General features: G+C 39.6%; 1 protein-coding gene across 2 annotated transcripts; it reads left to right on the top strand.

The window, feature by feature from the left end:
- The first annotated feature begins 981 nt into the window (after window positions 1-981).
- MOB1A (MOB kinase activator 1A) lies at window positions 982-17,580 on the top strand. 2 transcript variants are annotated; one of them, XM_059188086.1, is made up of 6 exons: window positions 982-1,218; window positions 5,352-5,515; window positions 9,775-9,868; window positions 10,944-11,077; window positions 14,797-14,960; window positions 16,411-17,580. In XM_059188086.1, the coding sequence occupies exons 1-6, from the start codon at window positions 1,205-1,207 to the stop codon at window positions 16,486-16,488; spliced, it is 648 nt and encodes a 215-aa protein (XP_059044069.1). In that variant the 5' UTR covers window positions 982-1,204; the 3' UTR covers window positions 16,489-17,580. The 2 variants fall into 2 exon arrangements, with proteins under 2 accessions (XP_059044069.1, XP_059044068.1); XM_059188085.1 differs by having other exon boundaries at window positions 983-1,218; window positions 5,349-5,515.
- The last annotated feature ends 426 nt before the right edge of the window (window positions 17,581-18,006 follow it).

Genomic DNA, 18,006 nt, shown 5'->3' with positions numbered 1-18,006 from the left:
ATCTTTTAAAAAAAAAAAAAAAAAGGTAAATGCACCTGAAAACACTTAAAAAAAAAAAAAAGACGATAGAAAATGTCATCAAGAATATGGAAATATTAGAACCTCCAGACATGTGCCAGTGTGAATGTAAAGTGGTGCTGCCAATTCAGAAAACAGTTTGGGAGTTCCTCGAAAAGTTGAATGTATAGTTACCACATGACCCAGACAGTCCTAGGTATAATACCTGAGAGAAATTAACACATTTGTCCATAGAAAAACTACTACAGGAACGTTTGTAGCAGCACTAATTATAATAGCCAAAAAGTAGACACAACTCCATGCCCATCAACCTGATGAATGGGCAGACAAAATAGGTATACTAATACAATGGAATATTCTTCAGCCATAAAAAAGAAGGAAGTACTGTTAAATGCTACAATGTTGTTGAAACTTGAAAACATTATATACTAAGTGAAAGAAGCCAGTCAAAAGACCATATATTGTGTAATCCCATTTATGTGCAATGTCCAGATGAGGCAAGTGCATATAAAAAAGGTAGACTAGTTGTTGCCAGGGGTCGCCAGGAGGGAGGAAGGGGAATGACTGCTAAGGGGTTTCTTTTCCGGGTGATGAAAATGTTCTAGAATTAGAGGTGATGGTTGCATAACTCTGAATAAAGGAAAAATACCACTGGAGTGCAAATTTTTAAAGGGTAAATTTCATGCTATGTGAATTATATCTCAACTTAAAAATCAAAATAAATTCTTCAAAATTGCAGCGCTCTTGGAAGCCCCTTGCCTTATAAGGAGGATGCCGGCAAACCCTGCAACACCCCAGACCAAGCACAAGGTGAGCCACTCCCGCAGGCCAGGGACCATGAACTGACCACGCCTCCAGGAGGAGGAAGTCCCGGCTTAGAGGCCGCTGACTGGCTGAGCTTTAGGAGGGGGAGGGGCTAAGAGGGGTGCGTCTGGTCTCTCTCGCAGGAGCGGGGAGGGCCGAAGCCTTCGCTCGCGAGATTTTGGTGGTTCCGCATTTCGGGTCGGCACGGTGGGGGAGGCGAGCGCAGCGACTGGCACCGGCTCGATCCTCGGTTCAAAGCAGCGGCGCCGGGTGCTTTCGCTGGCCGCGAGCTGAGGATTGTCCGCTTGCTCGTGGTTCCCGCGCGGGCTCCGAATCCAGGGCGCGGCGGGGGCCAGTGGCCCCTCCCCTCCGAGGACAGAAGATGAGCTTCCTCTTGTGAGTGTGGCGGGGCGGAGGGCCCGGAGGGCTGAAGGCCGAGGGCGAGGGCGAGGGCGGGGAAGGGGGCGAGCAGGCGTCCGAGGCCAGAACGGGGCCCCGGGGTCGGGGTCGGAATGGCCGACGTTTGCTTTGCTCGCCTCCCGCCCCCTTCCCCCGAGGGCCATGGGAGAGGCCCGGAGGTGGGCCCGGGCAGACGGAGATGAAAGTCGAGGCAAAGGAAGCAGAGAGAGAGAGAGAGAGAGAGAGAGAGAGAGAGAGAGAGAGAGAGTTGCGGAGTAAAGAGGCCCCGAAGCCGGCAGTGCCTGCAAACTTTTCCGCCTCAGCGCCCCTGAGGGTGGAGGGACGACCCGGGGGCGGAGCCCCGAGCCCGGCCGCTGGGGCTCCCGAGTCCTCGCAAGTCTGGAGCCTTCTAGTACCGATCCGTGCTGACTTCGCTTTTTACTCCATCGTATGCCAAGTTTTATTATCTTCTGTATTAAAACTACCCCCGAGGAAAAAGGCTACCCCAGGAAGACGTGGTTTGAGAAGCTTGAAGTTAAGCTGCGGCCTTACAGTAATGCAGACTTATCTCCTGTTCGGATTCAGCCCGCTTTGTGACTTTGTGTAGATTTTAGTTAGTTTGTACCCTCTACACCCATCATGGGGCTCAAACTTACAACCCGTCAGGACCGTACTGACTGAGCCTAGCCGGGCACCACTGTGACTTTGTGTAATTAACTTTTCCTGGGTAGAATCCTGTTTTAGAGATAAGGCCTGGGGCCCAAATGAGGCTTAAGTGGAAACTTTTGTAAATTCTCTGATGATTCTGAAGCGCGTTAAGGTTTGGGAAGCGTTGCTCCAGCACCTTATTATTTTCAGGTGGCTCTCTCTACCTGGCACATCACTTAAATTTTTATGTTGTGTGATTGAGGACATCACCCACATATTTGACATTTTCATTAAATTTTATTCAAGTTCGTAGTGTTCCTTAACCAGAATTTATCCGTTTCTTTATTGTGAGAATGTTTTGCTTTGGGAGGCACATGATGCTCAGAGACTGGGTTTGTCTTTGCTGGCAATGTATTTAACACAGGTTTGCTGTGGGAATTTCATAGGCCAGTAGCGTAGCAGCTAGTGTTTCTTATTAAACTAATAAAATACTTCAAGCCAGTGATGGATTAAATACACTATTGTTCCAGACAAGGAGAGATGAAAGAAAGAAGGCCCAGATTTAGTTGAGATGTACCTTTATAGGTCTTGGTGCTGAGGAGAGGTGTTGAGCTTAGCCAAGCCAGAGCTGAGGTCCAGCAAGTGAAGGTCCTTGTTGCCAGGGAGCGATGGTGCTGGTGTTGACCTGCAAGTGAATTTCCCTTCTGGGCTGGGCATTTGACTGGAAGGGCCATTTGCCCCAAGGTTTTCAGAGAGCTGTTTATTATTTTTTTTTATGATTTTTAGTTATTTATTTGACAGACAGAGATCACAAGTAGGCAGAGAGGGGGAGGGAGAGGGAAGCAGGTTCCCCGCTGAGCAGAGAGCCCAATGCAGGACTCGATCCCAGGACCCCGAGATCATGACCTGAGCTGAAGGCAGAGGCTTTAACCCACTGAGCCACCCAGGCGCTCCTACAGAGAGCTGTTTAGATAGCAGTGTCATCTTGCCCAGATCGAACACTCTAAAGTATTCCGCACAAATTCTTGGTATTTATAGTCAAAAATGTCTCCTTGCTGTAGTTGCTTCATAAGTTTTCACTGATAAGCCCCAGGAGGCCCCTCAGCAGCTGAACTACTGAGTTCTTAACGGGTGCGAACAGATGAGATGATGACATCCTGACACAATTTTCTTCATTCTTATATGAAAACAACTTTTCTTTTTGTCTTGGTCATAAAAAAAAAGGTTAAAACAAATTTCACTTGTCTTAAACAAGTGGATTTGAAATCTTACCAAACTCATACACAGCAGAGAAATTTGGATTCTATGTAGTATTTTGCTGTTTTAGCACTACTGAGAATATCCTTGTTCAAGTCGTTTTTTCCCGCCTTTCAGTTGTTTTTTAGAAGTATGGGCTACACAGAATGATTACCATGTCTGAAAGTTTTTCTGATTTAGATTGTAATTGTAAATCTCTGTATTACTGGAGCAATCTTTCCCTCCACTCCCCAAGTCTTTTTCCTATGAGTTAATGTTTAGTTAGTGGTTTGTTTGTGGATGCCCAGTTGCTTAGTTACTTTTTGGATCGAAATGTGAGGCTGTTTTTTTTTCTAGTTGACAGGCATTTGCGTTTTCACTTCTTGGCTGTTACGAATGATGCGGCTGTGAACTTTTGTGTTCAGATTTTTGTATTGGATGCATAGGTTCATTTCTTTTGGGTAAATACCAAGAAGTGGAATTGCTGAGTTATATGCTAACTATGTTTAATCTTTTGAGGAACTGCCAAACTTTTTCAAAGTATGACAGCATTTTGCATTCCCACCAGCACTCTTTGAGAGTTTCAATCTACCCACACCATAGGTAGCACTTGTTAATTGTCTTTTTGATTATAGATATCCTGAATGGATATGAAGTGTTATTGTGATTTTACTTAGCATTTTCCTAATGACTAACAATGGTCAGCATCTTTTTGTATGCTGTTGGCCATTTGTATATCTTCTCTGGAGTAATGCCTGTTCAGATCCTGTAATCATCTTTAAATTGGGTAGTTGTTTTTTTTGTTTTGTTTTTTTTTTTTTTTTTAGTTGTAAGAATTCAAAAAAATATATATACATATATATATATTTTTTAAAGATTTTATTTATTTATTTGACAGAGAGAAATCACAAGTAGATGGAGAGGCAGGCAGAGAGAGAGAGAGAGAGAGAGGGAAGCAGGCTCCCTGCTGAGCAGAGAGCCCGATGCGGTACTCGATCCCAGGACCCTGAGATCATGACCTGAGCCGAAGGCAGCGGCTTAACCCACTGAGCCACCTAGGTGCCCCAAAAATATATATATTTTTAAAGATTTTATTTATCTGAGAGAGAGAGAGAGAGAATGAGAGAGAAAGCACATGTTGGGGAGAGAGGAAAAGGGAGAAACAAGCTTGTTTGGGAGAAACTCCCGCTGAGCCTGGAGCCAGACTTGATCCCAGGATCTTGAGATCCTGACTGAGCCTAAGGCAGATGCTTTACCAACTGAGCCACCCAGGCACCCTGGAAGTATTATTGTAGATGAAGATCATATTGACTCTTGAGACATTATTTATTTCATGTTAGTTTCTTTTTCTTTCTTTTAAGGTTTTATTTTTAAGTAATTTGTACACCCAGTGTGGGGCTTGAACTCAACCCCTAGATGAAGAGTTGCGTGTTCTACTGACTGAGCCAGCCAGGTGCCCCCTTTCTGAAACTTTTTCTGCATTTAGAAGATGGGATTCTGCTGGACATTCGGTTCTTCATTATGTTTATGACTTGATATCTTGGCACGTGAATACATGTAGCTCTAACTTGTTCTTCTTAACTATGTACTATTCCACGTTATGGATATATCAAATTTATTTATTCCTCTTCTAATAAGTTTTGGGATTGTTTCCAGGTTCCTCTTTGTTCTTTTTGGAAATTTAATTTTTATGGTTAGAAATCTCTCCATTTTTTTCTAGGTTTCATATCCTGTTAGTTTCCTTAGAGAAAAATCATTTTTCTCAGTAACCGGTTGTCTCATTTATTTTTCCTGCTAATAACTTCAGAATGTTAATGTCACTTCTACTGTGGTTTGCTTTGATGGCATCACAAATCTTTTGATTAAAAAAATGGATTTTTTTTTTTTAGCTCTTCAAAACTTAGGACTGTCTCTCTTCCCCACCATTGTCTGTAGGTAGAAATTGAAGCCAAAAGGAAGTCACAGAATTAGTGGCAGATCAAGGACTAGAATCCTGGTGCACCATACTACTTCATGAGGCATAGTAAAATTGCGTTCTGTATGAAATTGTGTTGCTAATCCTGAATCTTTGTGAGGAAAAACATTTAAAGCATTCTTTATTTGTGATTGTCACCCTCTCCCTGTCCTGGCACTTTTCAGGGAGTATTTTTTAATTTTCAGAACAGTTTGTATGTCTAAAATTATGCCATTCTGCTTTCATTCCTAAAATAAAGATTGATATACTTTTACTTTCAACCTAACAGCAGCAGCCGCTCTTCTAAAACATTCAAACCAAAGAAGAATATTCCCGAGGGCTCTCATCAGTATGAACTCTTAAAACATGCAGAAGCAACTCTAGGAAGCGGGAATCTGAGACAAGCTGTTATGTTGCCAGAGGGAGAAGACCTCAATGAATGGATTGCTGTCAACAGTAAGTTTTTAAGAACATTCAGCTTTGTTGATTTATAGGAACGTTTTGCTAAAATCTTTTTGTTAATCAAATTTCTTTTTCAGGTATAACCATTGTAGTATGAGTTACCTATAAAGAAACTCATAGGGATGCCTGGGTGGCTTAGTCCCTTAAGCGGGCTACCTTTGGCTCAGGTCATGATCCCAGCGTCCTGGATCAAGTCCCACATCGGGCTCCTTGCTCCACAGGGAGGCTGCTTCTCCCTCTGCCTCTACCTGCCATTCTGCCTGCCTGTACTCTCTCTCTCTTTCTGACAAATAAAATCTTGAAAGAAAGAAAGAAACAAACAAGCAAACTTACAGGTACAAATATATCCGGAACTGTTTTGTTCTCTTCAGAGTACTTGGTTATGTAGCTTATGTGGCTGGGTAGAGACACGTGAGGGGAAATGTTGAGTGCTTTGGGGTGATTTCTGAGAATAGAATGGTATGAATTATTGGGTAAGGTCAGATGAAACCTTGGAATACAAAATTCTACCGGTCATGGACCATGACTTTGTAGGGAGCCTGCCTCCCCAGTCGCACCCCCAATTCCCAGCAGCTCTCACCTGCCTGCGTATACACAGACATCAGTTGCAGTTCATATGGGCAGTCACGTGATTGTTATGACTTTGGAGTAATCGGAGGAAATAGAGAGATTGGGAGAAAATGGGAGGGACCCTTGAGCTGAAAGCCGCTCGAGTTCAAGAAAATGAGGGCATGACGTGGAAAGATATATACTGAGGCTAGAGATTTGAATACTTGAGCCTGTCATCTCTGAGGTGAGATCAGTACCAGGTGACAAGATTTAAATCTGTTAGGGACTTCAGATGTTCTAGGAATTTTTAAACTTCTTGTTTTGTTTTTAAGATTTTTTTTATTTATTTGAGAGAGAGACAGTGAGAGAGAGCATGAGAGGCGAGAAGGTCAGAGGGAGAAGCAGACTCCCCATGGAGCTGGGAGCCCGATGCGGGACTCGATCCTGGGACTCCGGGACCGTGACCTGAGCCGAAAGCAGTTGCCTAACAAACTGAGCCACCCAGGCGCCCGAGGAATTTTTAAACTTCTTAATGAAAAATTTCAAACATAGAAAAATAGAGAAACTAATACAGTGAATTCCCAGGCATCCATTGTCCAGTTTTAACGGTCATGGCCAGTTCATGCTTCTATATCTCGCTCTGATTAATTTTTTTTTCTTTTCGTGTTTTGATTCCTCCCTCCCCTCTCCACCTCTTCCCCACTCTTCCTATCTCTCCCCTAGTTTCTTCCATGCTGGCAGTGAGACACGGCCAGCCCACCTCACCTTGATTGTTTTGAGGTGAATCCCAAATACATTCTTTCTTTCTTTCTTTTCTTTCTTTTTTTTTTAAGATTTTATTTATTTGAGAGAGAGAGGGCACAAGCAGGATGGACAGAGGGAGGGGGAGCAGCAGACTCCCCACTGAGCAGGGATCCCGATGTGGGACTCAATCCTGGGACCCCAAGACCACCATCTGAGCTGAAGGCAGATGCTCAAAACGACTGAGCCACCCAGGTGCCCCAAACATATTATTTCATCTATAAATATTCCATGTCTCTAAAAGACAGGCACTCCCCCCCCCTTTTTTAAAGATTTTATTTATTTATTTGACAGAGATCACAAGTAGGCAGAGAGGCAGGCAGAGAGAGAGGAAGGGAAGCAGGCTCTCAGCTGAGCAGAGAGCCTGATGTGGGGCTCAATCCCAGGATGCTGGGATCATGACGGGAGCCAAAGGCAGAGGCCTTAACCCACTGAGCTCTGGCACTGGCACTCCCCCTTTTAAAGGTAATGACAATACTTCCATTACTTTATGTTAGCAATATCCCTGATTGTTATTGATTTTATTTATTTATTTATTTGATAGAGACACAGAGAGGGAACACAAGCAGGGGGAGTGAGAGGGAGAAGCAGGCTTCCCACGGAGCAGGGAGCCCAATGGGGGGCTCGATCCCAGGACCTTGGGATCATGACCCAAGCCGAAGGCAGATGCTTAGCAACTGAGCCACCCAGGCGCCCCTAATTGTTTCTTTTTTTAAAAAAATTATATTTGGTTTAAATCAGATTAATAAGGCTTCTGTGTAATGTTTCTTGAATCTCTTAATGCGCAGGCTCCCCCTTGTTGCAGTCTTTGTTCCTTGCTATTTTTGTTGTTGAAGAAACCATTTATTTCCCACTGTGTGAATCGTGTTGATTGTATCCCCAAAGCTTGCATTACCACATTCTGTTCTTTCTTTTACTTCCTGTGAATGTTAGATCTAGAGCAGCACTGTCCAGTAGAACTTCCTGCCATGGTGCAAATGTTCTGAATCTGTACTGTGGCCATTTAGCTTTTGAAATGTGGCTTGTGTGGCTGGAACTGAATTTTAAATTTATTTTTAACTAAGTAGCCATTTGTGGCTAGTGGTTCCCACGTTAGCACAGATTTGGAACTTTGCTCAAATTCGGGTTTAATTTTGTTTGTTTGGAAGGCTGCTTTATATGTGGTGACATATACTTCCAAAAGTGTCCAGAATGTCCTCCATACTATCCAGCTGTCTTTTTATGTGGTATTATTCAGTTGTTGATAATCATTTCTTTGATCAGCACTGTCCGATAGAAATATAATGTGACACAACTACAAATGTTATTTAAAAATTTCTTGTAGCCATAATAAGAAAAATTTTGGGTTTTTTTTTTCAGCATGTTAAAAAGCCATTATTTGCATTACTAAGAGAAACAAGGTGCATAACTACGGGATATGTTAAAATCTTTTGTGCAAGACAGGATACAGGTGCTTGGGGGCAGGAGACCAAAAAAAATAATGTAGTCCTTATCCATAGGGGGAAGCTGGGGTGGTTGGGATTAAGAGTTATCACTGTATGTTTTTATAGATCTTTGTGAACCATGTGAAGCATTATATTTTCAGAAAAGACCTTCCCCTGTTTTGTTTTTTTTTTTAACCTTAACTCAAATTATCATCTGTTATTCTGAAAGCATCTGTTGGCCTTCCTGAGCCATCAGTTTTCCTTTGAGACCTTCTGTCTTAGACTGTTCTCCAACATTTTAGCCTCAGGATCCCTGTATTCTCTAAAAAATTATCAAGAAACACAAAGAGCTGTCAATTATGTAGGTTTTATCTAGTGATACTGTGTTAGAAATTAAAACTGAGAAATTTTAAATACTTTTAAATATTTATATAAGGACCTAATGATTACTTTATCTTATAGCACAATTACCAATATGTCTGTCATCTGTTATTCCGAAGGCATCTGTTGGCCTTCTTCAGCCTTCAATTTTTCTTGGAGACTTTTTGCTTTAGATAGGCTGTTCTCCAACGTGACTCACTAAGAAGAAGGTTTATAAGTGAGGGAGTTTTATGTAAAATTCCTTTTGACGAGACGGAGCTTTTTTAAAATCTATTTGTTTTTTAAGAAATGCGGAAAAGCCCCAAGTGGTTTTTAGGGACTCCTTTAGACAGGGAACTAAAACAGTTTTTAAAACTTTCCAAAGCTTATGTGGATGTCTGTGCAGAGGAACATTTGACTCTGATAGATTCACTACTTACTCCCTTCCTCTTCCATTTCTTCCATATTTAGCAGAAGCTCCTCTTGGAAGTGCTCACTGACTAGCTCAGCCCCTGGAGACGCTGCCTTTTCTCTTAACTCTTATATTCCTCTCAATTTTTTCCCTTTGGATAGCTGGAGTCTCCAGGACAAGGGACATTATCCCACCATGTCCTTTCTGTGTCCTCAGTTTGCATTAGGCCTCAGGTTTTTTATGATTTTTATGATAAGATGTTTTAAATGCCTGTTGATACAGTTGATAGACCTTGCCCCTTACAGGATGTTCTCCTATGCATTTTGCTTTTTCCCAACCCAGATGGTATTGTCTGGTCCAGATTGATAGGAAGCAATGGATTTTTTTATTCCCTTGGATATAATCAAATTATATATTCTACTGATATAATAATCATCATTAAGTTAGAAGTATTGCTAAGATTTTATTTTCTTGCTGTTCTGTGCTGGCTAAAAACTTACTATATTAAAGCGAATATAGATTAAAAGTTAATTTAGGTGTGGCAGCTTAATAAGAGAAGGGAATTTGCAGTATCCCTGGATCACTGAATCTCTTACAGATTTATTCAAGAACTTGAAGGCATTGTCCATTTTTCCTTCAGCTGAGAGGTCTACATTTTATTGTATTTGCACAAACATTTTAACATAATTCTGCTATTATGTTTCCAGCTGTGGATTTCTTCAACCAGATCAACATGCTGTATGGAACTATTACAGAATTCTGCACTGAAGCAAGCTGTCCAGTCATGTCTGCAGGCCCCAGGTACCTATACTGACTATTAGATAGGTATTCGAAGTACTAAAGAAAGCTGATCACTCATTGATAGAAATGAAACAATAAGGCCTTTTTGTTTTTATCTATTTACATAAGAGCAGTTCAATCTTACGAGTTCTTGAATGCGTCCTTAATAAGCTTTTAGTTATTATTAAATACTTTGGCCTGTGGTAGTTAGTATTTAATTATATTATACTGAATAATGAATGTTCAGTTTTTTTTTCTTGTGCTTAGTGTTATGTCCAAATTGTGCCGCTTTAATTTTCTGGCTTAAAGATGTTAGACTAAAAAAATTTGACTAAAATTTGGGTGGCTCAGCTGGTTTGGCCGACTCTTGATTTCTGCTCAGGTCTTGAACTCAGGTGTCATGGGATTGAGCCCCACATCAGGCGCTGCAGTCGGCAGGGAGTCTGCCTGAGGTTCTCTCTCCCTCTATCCATCCCCCTGCTTGCACTGCACGTTTGACCTCTCTTTCACTCAAATTAATAAGAAGAAATTTTGAGTATAAAAAATTTTAAGAAATTGTGAGCACACAAGCAGAAGGAGGTGGAGGGGCAGAGGGAGAGGGAAAAGCAGGCACCCCACTGAGCAAGGAGCCTGAGGTACAGAGCCCAGTGCAGGGCTGGATCCTGGACCCTGGGATCATGACCTGAGCCGAAGACAGATGCTTAACCAACTGAGCCAACCCGGTGCGCCCAGGAAAGAGTCTTATTATGTAGACTCTGTTGTTGGTACCTTGATGGTCAGCTGTTGCAGGATGTGGGGGATCCATTTGTCTCTGACCCAGTCCTTAGCTCCCTCTACCATGAAGATACAGTTCCCTTATCTTTAAACATCCATTCTGGCACTGTCAGCTGCCGCGTTATCCTCCTTTTCTCTTCCAATTATAACTATCCTATTTCAGGATAATGCTATAGGGAACTCTGAGTAACCTCCAGTAGAACTTGAAGTCATTTATTAAATTATATTTAACTTCTACTGATAAAATGTAGACCTACTTTGATTACGAATTGTACATTTGTTACTGCTTTTGAAACTATCAGTAAAACCTTTTTCTCTCCAGATACGAATATCACTGGGCAGATGGCACTAATATTAAAAAGCCCATCAAATGTTCTGCACCAAAATACATTGACTATTTGATGACTTGGGTTCAGGATCAGCTTGATGATGAAACTCTTTTTCCTTCTAAGATTGGTGAGTTAATGTTAAATATTTTCCTTTTTAACTGATAAATATGTTGTATTATTTTTAATACTTTGTTACTTAAAAAAAAAGTAATGATGGCTGACAAATTCCTCTCTAAAAAGATTGTAAATGCATACCTACTCCAGCCAAGTTTGTGTCTGTCTGTATTTCTTCACTGATAATACTGGTTGGGGCTACTTATTTTTTAATCTTTTCAATTTGGGTAAATAAGTTTGTTTGAATGTACATTACAAAAATGCTGATGGCATTGAGATTTTTTTGGTTTATTGATCATCGTGTGTTTTCTATTCCTGTCCTTTGTCTATTTCTTTGGTAAGGATACTAGCTCTTTGACATATATGTCATATGTATCTTTCCCTAGCTTGCCTCTTGTCTTATTTTGTTCATGAGGTATTCTTGCCATATGTAACTTTCTATTAATTTTTTCCTTTGTTGTGTGGATTTTAATATAATGATTAGAAAGGTTTTCCCTACTTCAAGATAATAGAAATATTTGCCCTTGTTTTCATTTAGTATTTTTGTGGGTTTTGTTTTTACATTTAAATCTTTGTTCTTGCCGGAAATTGTTTTCTTAAGGCTCCCTTAATTTTTTTTCTAGTTATAAATGTGAATCAGTTTTGTACAGTACCATTTATTGAATGCACATGTCTCTTCTCCCTGGGTTATTGTATGTGTACACCAGATTGCCATGTAATTTGGAGTCTTTCAGTCTCTTTATCTGTTCCTGTAGGAATTCCACACTGTTTTAATTACCATGGCCATATATCTTTGAGCATCTTGTAGGGCTAGTCTCTCTTTTTTGCTCTTCTTTTTCAGAATTTTCATAGCTCTTCTGGGATATTTATTCTTCCAAAGAACTTAGAATCATTTTGGCAAGGTAAAATAAAAGTATTTGTGAGATTTTGAGATTATTCCATTCAAGTTGTAGATTAACATAGACAGTCTCGTTCTCTTGACAATACTGGGTCTGCCCAAGAATTAGGTACATTTTTTCATTTCTTCATCTTTTCTTTCTTATTTCCTCTTGTAAAATTCTGTAGTGTACTTTATGTTAATTCTTCAAGTATAAGTTTATTCCTAGACATTTTATGGTGTTTTTAAATTGATGTCTGGCTTACAAATGGTTATTGTTTAATACATAGGAAAGCTGTTGATTTTTATATAAAATTTTGTATAAGTTGACCGTCAGATTCTGATTGTTTCAGCTGTTCTGGATTGGTTTCCTTGAGTTTTTCAGGTACAGAATCACATCATATTCAGATAATATTAATTTTTCCTCTTCCTTTCTGATACAGATGCTTCTTGTGTAACTCTTATCTCATTGCCCCAGAGTAGTGCTGAGTAATGGTGAGGATGTGGCAGACCTCTTTTCTTGTTGCCTTACTTTTATGCAAGTGCTTCTAGTACCTCAGCATTAAGCAGGAATCTTGCTTTTGGGAAGTGTGTAAATTTTTAAAAATCAGATATAATTGTTGAGTTTTACAATATTTTCCCAATGTCTGTTGTTGGTTACCACAAGGTTTTCTCCAGTATCTTTCTTATTTAGTGTTTTCCTGGAAGAGTATTTTTTATTTGCTAATATTTTGATCAAGATTTTGGCATCGGTATTTATGGATGAGATGAGATCAGTCTTTTCATTTTCAGTTTCAGAGTGTCTTAGGAACATCATGGATTCTTGGATTCTTGGATTCTGTCTTATCTGTTCGGGCTGCTAATTACAAAACTACCAGAGATTGGATGGTTTATGACAACAGAAATTTATTTCTCAGCTTTTAGGACTGGAAGTCCAAGATCAAGGGGCCAGTGTAGTTGGGTCTCTGTAAGAGCCCACTTTTGGGTTGCAGACTTCTGACTTCTCAGTCTTCACATGGTGGAAGGAGCCCACAGAAGTTCTCTGGGGCCTCTCTTTTAAGGGCATTGATCCCATGCAGGAGGGCTCTGCCCTTGTGACCGAATCACCTCCCAGAGCCCCACGTCCTCACGTTAGGATTTCAATATAGGAATTTTGAGGGGTAACAAATAATTCAGACCATAGCAGGTTCCTTTTTGTGGTCTAATCAGTGGCTGTTTTGGGAGAAAAGCTTGTATCATGCTAACACCCTGTCTGTTTGCTATTGGTCAGGTTTTTTTATTATTAAACCGTTTCCTTTCTCACAGATTCTTTATTGTGTATTGACTGTGCTTGGATGTTTCTGTTCAGCTCAGCTTGGAAAGTGCTTGGTTTAAGACAAATTACTTCTATTTCTTTAATGATTAAAGTCTTCCAATTATGGAAAATAAAGAATACTTAAAACTTTGTTCCCTTTTCTCAGCTTTTCATTCATTAGTAATCCATTCTAATGTTTCAGAAGCCTTTTCCCCCTCAATTAGGCTATTATTTACATCTTACTTCTGCCAGTTATTTATCCTTACTAGATAGAATTGTTAACTCACTTTTATTAGCTGGAGGCATATATTTATAAATTCTAAGAGAAGGAGTTTGGCTTAAAAATCCAGCTTTTCAGTATATGAGTACAAGACACCAGTCCAGAAAAACATGCCCACAAGCTCCAGGATAAAGTTAGAAAATGCAGGTTGTTAGGGACACCTGGCTGACTCATTCAGTAGGGCATGCAACTCTTGATCTCTAGAGATCTTGCGTTCAAGCCGCACGTTGGGTATAGAATTTAACTTAAATAAAGTTTTAAAAAAAACACATGCCAGTTGTTAGCCAAGATGGGATGGGGGGGGGATCAGAAAAAATTTGCTTGCAAGAGCAAAATAGACTAAATTTTAGGCTTTTAAGGGCTGGTTAAGAAATAAATTAAAATGCAGGCAAGGAGAAAGTGTTTTAACCATTTTTCTTTTTTCTGAAAGATTGAAGAAAAGGAAATGTTTCTTGAGTAGTGTTGTGGAATAGCCTTTAAGGCTGTCTAATCTAGGTTATTTTGGAAGCTGATGCCTTCTTAATGTGTTTATATACTGTACTCAGTGCCACTTATATTGTCTTGCTCCTGTCTCTATTTCCTAAGACTTTGATCTTGTCAACTGGAATTCTCAGGAACGTAACCAGAGGTTACCAAACCCTCTCCCCATTCTTTTTTAAGGAAGTGTTTATTTTCTTTGCAAAATAGGTGCTCTGCCTCCCTTTTCCAGGAAGTTTGTCCCTATCTTGTATTACAGGAAAATGAAAATAGCACTTTAGAGAAAAATAAAAAGTTGGGGGCTCCTAAAACCAGAAAACTGTTTTTTCAGAGTAATGCAGATAAAATACTTTTTATTTATAGACAGTAGATTATAATGCCTTTTTGTCTTGCTTAGTTGTCATTCGTGGTTGAGTGCGTGTTTTTAAAAAAATTTTTTAGAGTTAGAATTACAGAAATAGAAATTGTTTTATTTATATCAAAATACTTGTTGCATTTAATCTTAGGAAGAAACTCTCCAGTATTAAACAGCTGAAATTATATTCATGTTAGCTCCTTATAAACTTGGTGCCTGTGCCTTTTCTTCTAAGGCAGTCAGAAAAAGTGCTGTGTGAGGATACCCCGTATATTTATGTTTGGGGTTTTTTTTTCTTTGTCTTTTTTTTTAAAAGTATATATGTGGAAAACAGGCTTATATTTGTGAATGTGTGTGTTTGTGTGTTGGAGTTGCTTATGGCAGCTTCTAAACTTTCCGCTGTTCAGTTGGATAAAAGACAATTGATATATATGTATATTTGATTACAGGTGTCCCATTTCCCAAAAACTTTATGTCTGTGGCAAAGACCATTCTGAAGCGTCTGTTCCGGGTTTATGCCCACATTTATCACCAGCACTTTGACTCTGTGATGCAGTTGCAGGAAGAGGCCCACCTCAACACCTCCTTTAAGCACTTTATCTTCTTTGTTCAGGTAAGTTGAATCATGTTGACTTCTTTGTCCTTTGACTTGGACTCGTTTGTTAATTTTAATAAAGAGTAATTGATAGAGCTATTTTACAGATGGAGAGTGAAGTATAAGCCGATTCCTCTCTTTTCTCTTTTCCATGCTGTTTATTTCGTTGGTTAGCATAGTGGCAATATAGAAAGCATCACCCCTGTTTTGGGCCTTCTGCCTTTGGCTGCCGCAGCTGGGTCTCTGGTTAGGATAGGACAGGGAGCACTGAAACTCCAAGACAGCTTGTCCACACCCTCCTGTTTCATCACCACTGCTGAGTAGAAGGGATGCTCTGGAAAAACGTCTGCAGTTGGATTATTTTATGAGATGTCTGTGCCTAGGAGAGAAACTTGGAGAAAAACTTATTAGTTGTTCTCTTGGTTTAAGCTCCCAGAAGTCCCATTTCAGGCCAAATCTTATGAAGACAACAGCTAGAAACTTCAAAAAGGACCGCCCCCTTCAAAGATGTAGCCTATTATCTAATGGGCCCTAACTTGGAACTGGAACTTTTTTCTTTTTTTTTTTAAGATTTTATTTATTTATATATTTATTTAACAGTACACGTGCGAACGATCACAAGTAGGCAGAGAGGCAGGCAGAGGGGGAGGGGGAAGCAGGCTTCGCTGAGCAAAGAACCCGATGCAGGGCTCAATCCCAGGACCCTGAGACCATGACCCGAGCCAAAGGCAGAGGCTTAACCCACTGAGCCACCCAGGCACCCCGGAACTGGAACTTTTTAAAAATCAGAATAATTCACATTGCTTGAAAAAGATATTAAAGAATTGGGACTCTTTTGGCAACTTTAGAGATAGATAATTCTCTATACAAAATGTACATAGGTCTGTCTAGATAACTGTTTTTTGGTAGAAAAGCCAGCAGTCTTACAGTATATATTATGTATTTCAGTTGTATGTGCTGCACAAAGGAGAATGTACTGTGCTTCTCTGTTTTCCTTCTGAGATTGTTGCGTGGCATGGATCTCGATAGAGTGTAGGTTCTGAAACAGGTGTATAGATACAGATACGAGGTATATACAGATACAGTGTAGAGAGGTAGTGTAGCTATAGTACAGACACAGACATATGTAGATGGAGGGTTAGTATAGATCTATGAAAGACAAAGGGCCACTGCCCAGTAGGTGGCCATGATCATTGTATAGCTTTAAGATCATTTACATGGAAAGGCAAACATAGACAGTTTTGATTTTAATGTTTTACACAGTGAGGATCATGCTAATACCTACAGTTGCTTCTTCGGTAAGTCCGTTATCTTTTAAAAAAATGAGTAAAATCCCATTTTAAAATGTTCACAGAGAACATTTCATCATTTTTTTGTATTTCAGAAAACCAGGCGTGGGAATGACATTTATGGAGTTTTAATTTTAGGCTTATTTTTTTTTTTAATTTTACTTTTCTTCTCTTTTTAGGAGTTTAATCTGATTGATAGGCGTGAGTTGGCACCTCTTCAGGAATTAATTGAGAAGCTTGGATCGAAAGACAGATAAAATGTTTCTTCCAGAACACAGTTACCTTCTTGCTTCATTTGCTAGAGCTATCTCATTGCTATCTGTTATAGACTAGTGATACAGACTTTTAAGAAAACAGGATAAAAAGACACCTGTGTTCGTGTCTACTGACAAAATTGTCCCACAGGTAGATTGGCCCAGTCCTTCAGTGAGAAATTCAAGAGGCAGCCGACTCTGAGGCACCGTTTGACCACTCCTGTTACTGTCAGAGTTGGACTTGCTTGTAATATGTGATGATAATATGTAGTCTGTTCATTTTCTTTTCTTTTACTGAAGAAAATGAGTGCTTCAGGTGATAGCATAATAGCGATTGGGAATTTCCACCAGTACTTTATTAACAAGTTTCCAGAACAAATTACCTAATAACGCAATCAGATCCATTTTATCCTGTTTTTATTTACAAATAGAAGAGGTATTTTTAAGTTTCCTTAAGATTTAGAACATTTGTGTGTTACTTTGGGTAACCTTTTAGTTTGAAGTCAGTATGCTGGTGTTTTTATAGGTAAGACTATATATTATATGTTTATTTTTTCAGAATCCATGATTGCAGTTTAAATCCTCATATGACTTATGTAGTATGGGAGTAACAAGAGTTATTTCTAAAATGATGTTATTTTTTAATCTTTATTTGGGATTTTATTCACATAAACCTATCTAAAGTTTTAGGAGTTTGTATATCAGAAATAATTTTCTTAAGGCATGAAAGGGTAGTCTTGTACATTTTTATTTTGAAATGCTTCATTCAGGTTAATTTTAATAGGTAGCTTTTGGCTAAGAAAGAAAACTCCAAAAAATTATGACCAATTCAGGTCTCAGAACCACTATTTTCATTCATGTTGTTTTTTTCAGAGCCCCTGAGATCCTGGAGAGAATGGAAGTACTCAGAGTACTTGGTTATTTTCTTTTGAGTGTCCTTTAAAACAAAAACAAGAATTACTGCTATGTGTTTTTATTGTGACTTGAGACTTCGTTAAGAGTAGTGTAGAAATGTTCAGCCTTTCTCCCAACAAGGATAAGACTTAAGGAAGCCCATAATAAAAAACCTTGGTGGTGTACACATTTTATAACACAGTTTAAAGTTTGGTGTGCTACCTGGTGTGTGTGTGTGTATGTGTGTGTGTGTAAACAAAATGGGAGGAATAAGTAAAAGATCTTTACTTCATTCTGTTAGTAGTCAAAGGATGGCTTGAGCCCTAATAGGGGTTTAATCCTGTTTTAATTGTTTTTGAATCAAAACTTGCCTGTTTTAATTGTTTTTGAATCAAAACTTGAAATTCATCTATTTCTATTGGGATGAAAAAAATCTTCCCTTTTAGTGAAATAAAGGTCTAATTTTCATTAGGTTTCTAGGATTTAGTAAACTCCATCCACCTGTCAAGAATGTACTGGGCACAAGTCTATTGCGGACTTGCCCACCTGGCATTGCTTGAAGTTGGTCAGCATTCGGTGTGAGTTCAGAGCTGGGATTTTTGCAGAGTGCTCACTAACTCCCTTGAT

Source organism: Mustela lutreola, chromosome 9, assembly GCF_030435805.1.
Source record: "Mustela lutreola isolate mMusLut2 chromosome 9, mMusLut2.pri, whole genome shotgun sequence".
Classification (NCBI taxonomy): domain Eukaryota; kingdom Metazoa; phylum Chordata; class Mammalia; order Carnivora; family Mustelidae; genus Mustela; species Mustela lutreola.
This window is presented reverse-complemented; position numbering and strand designations above follow the sequence as displayed.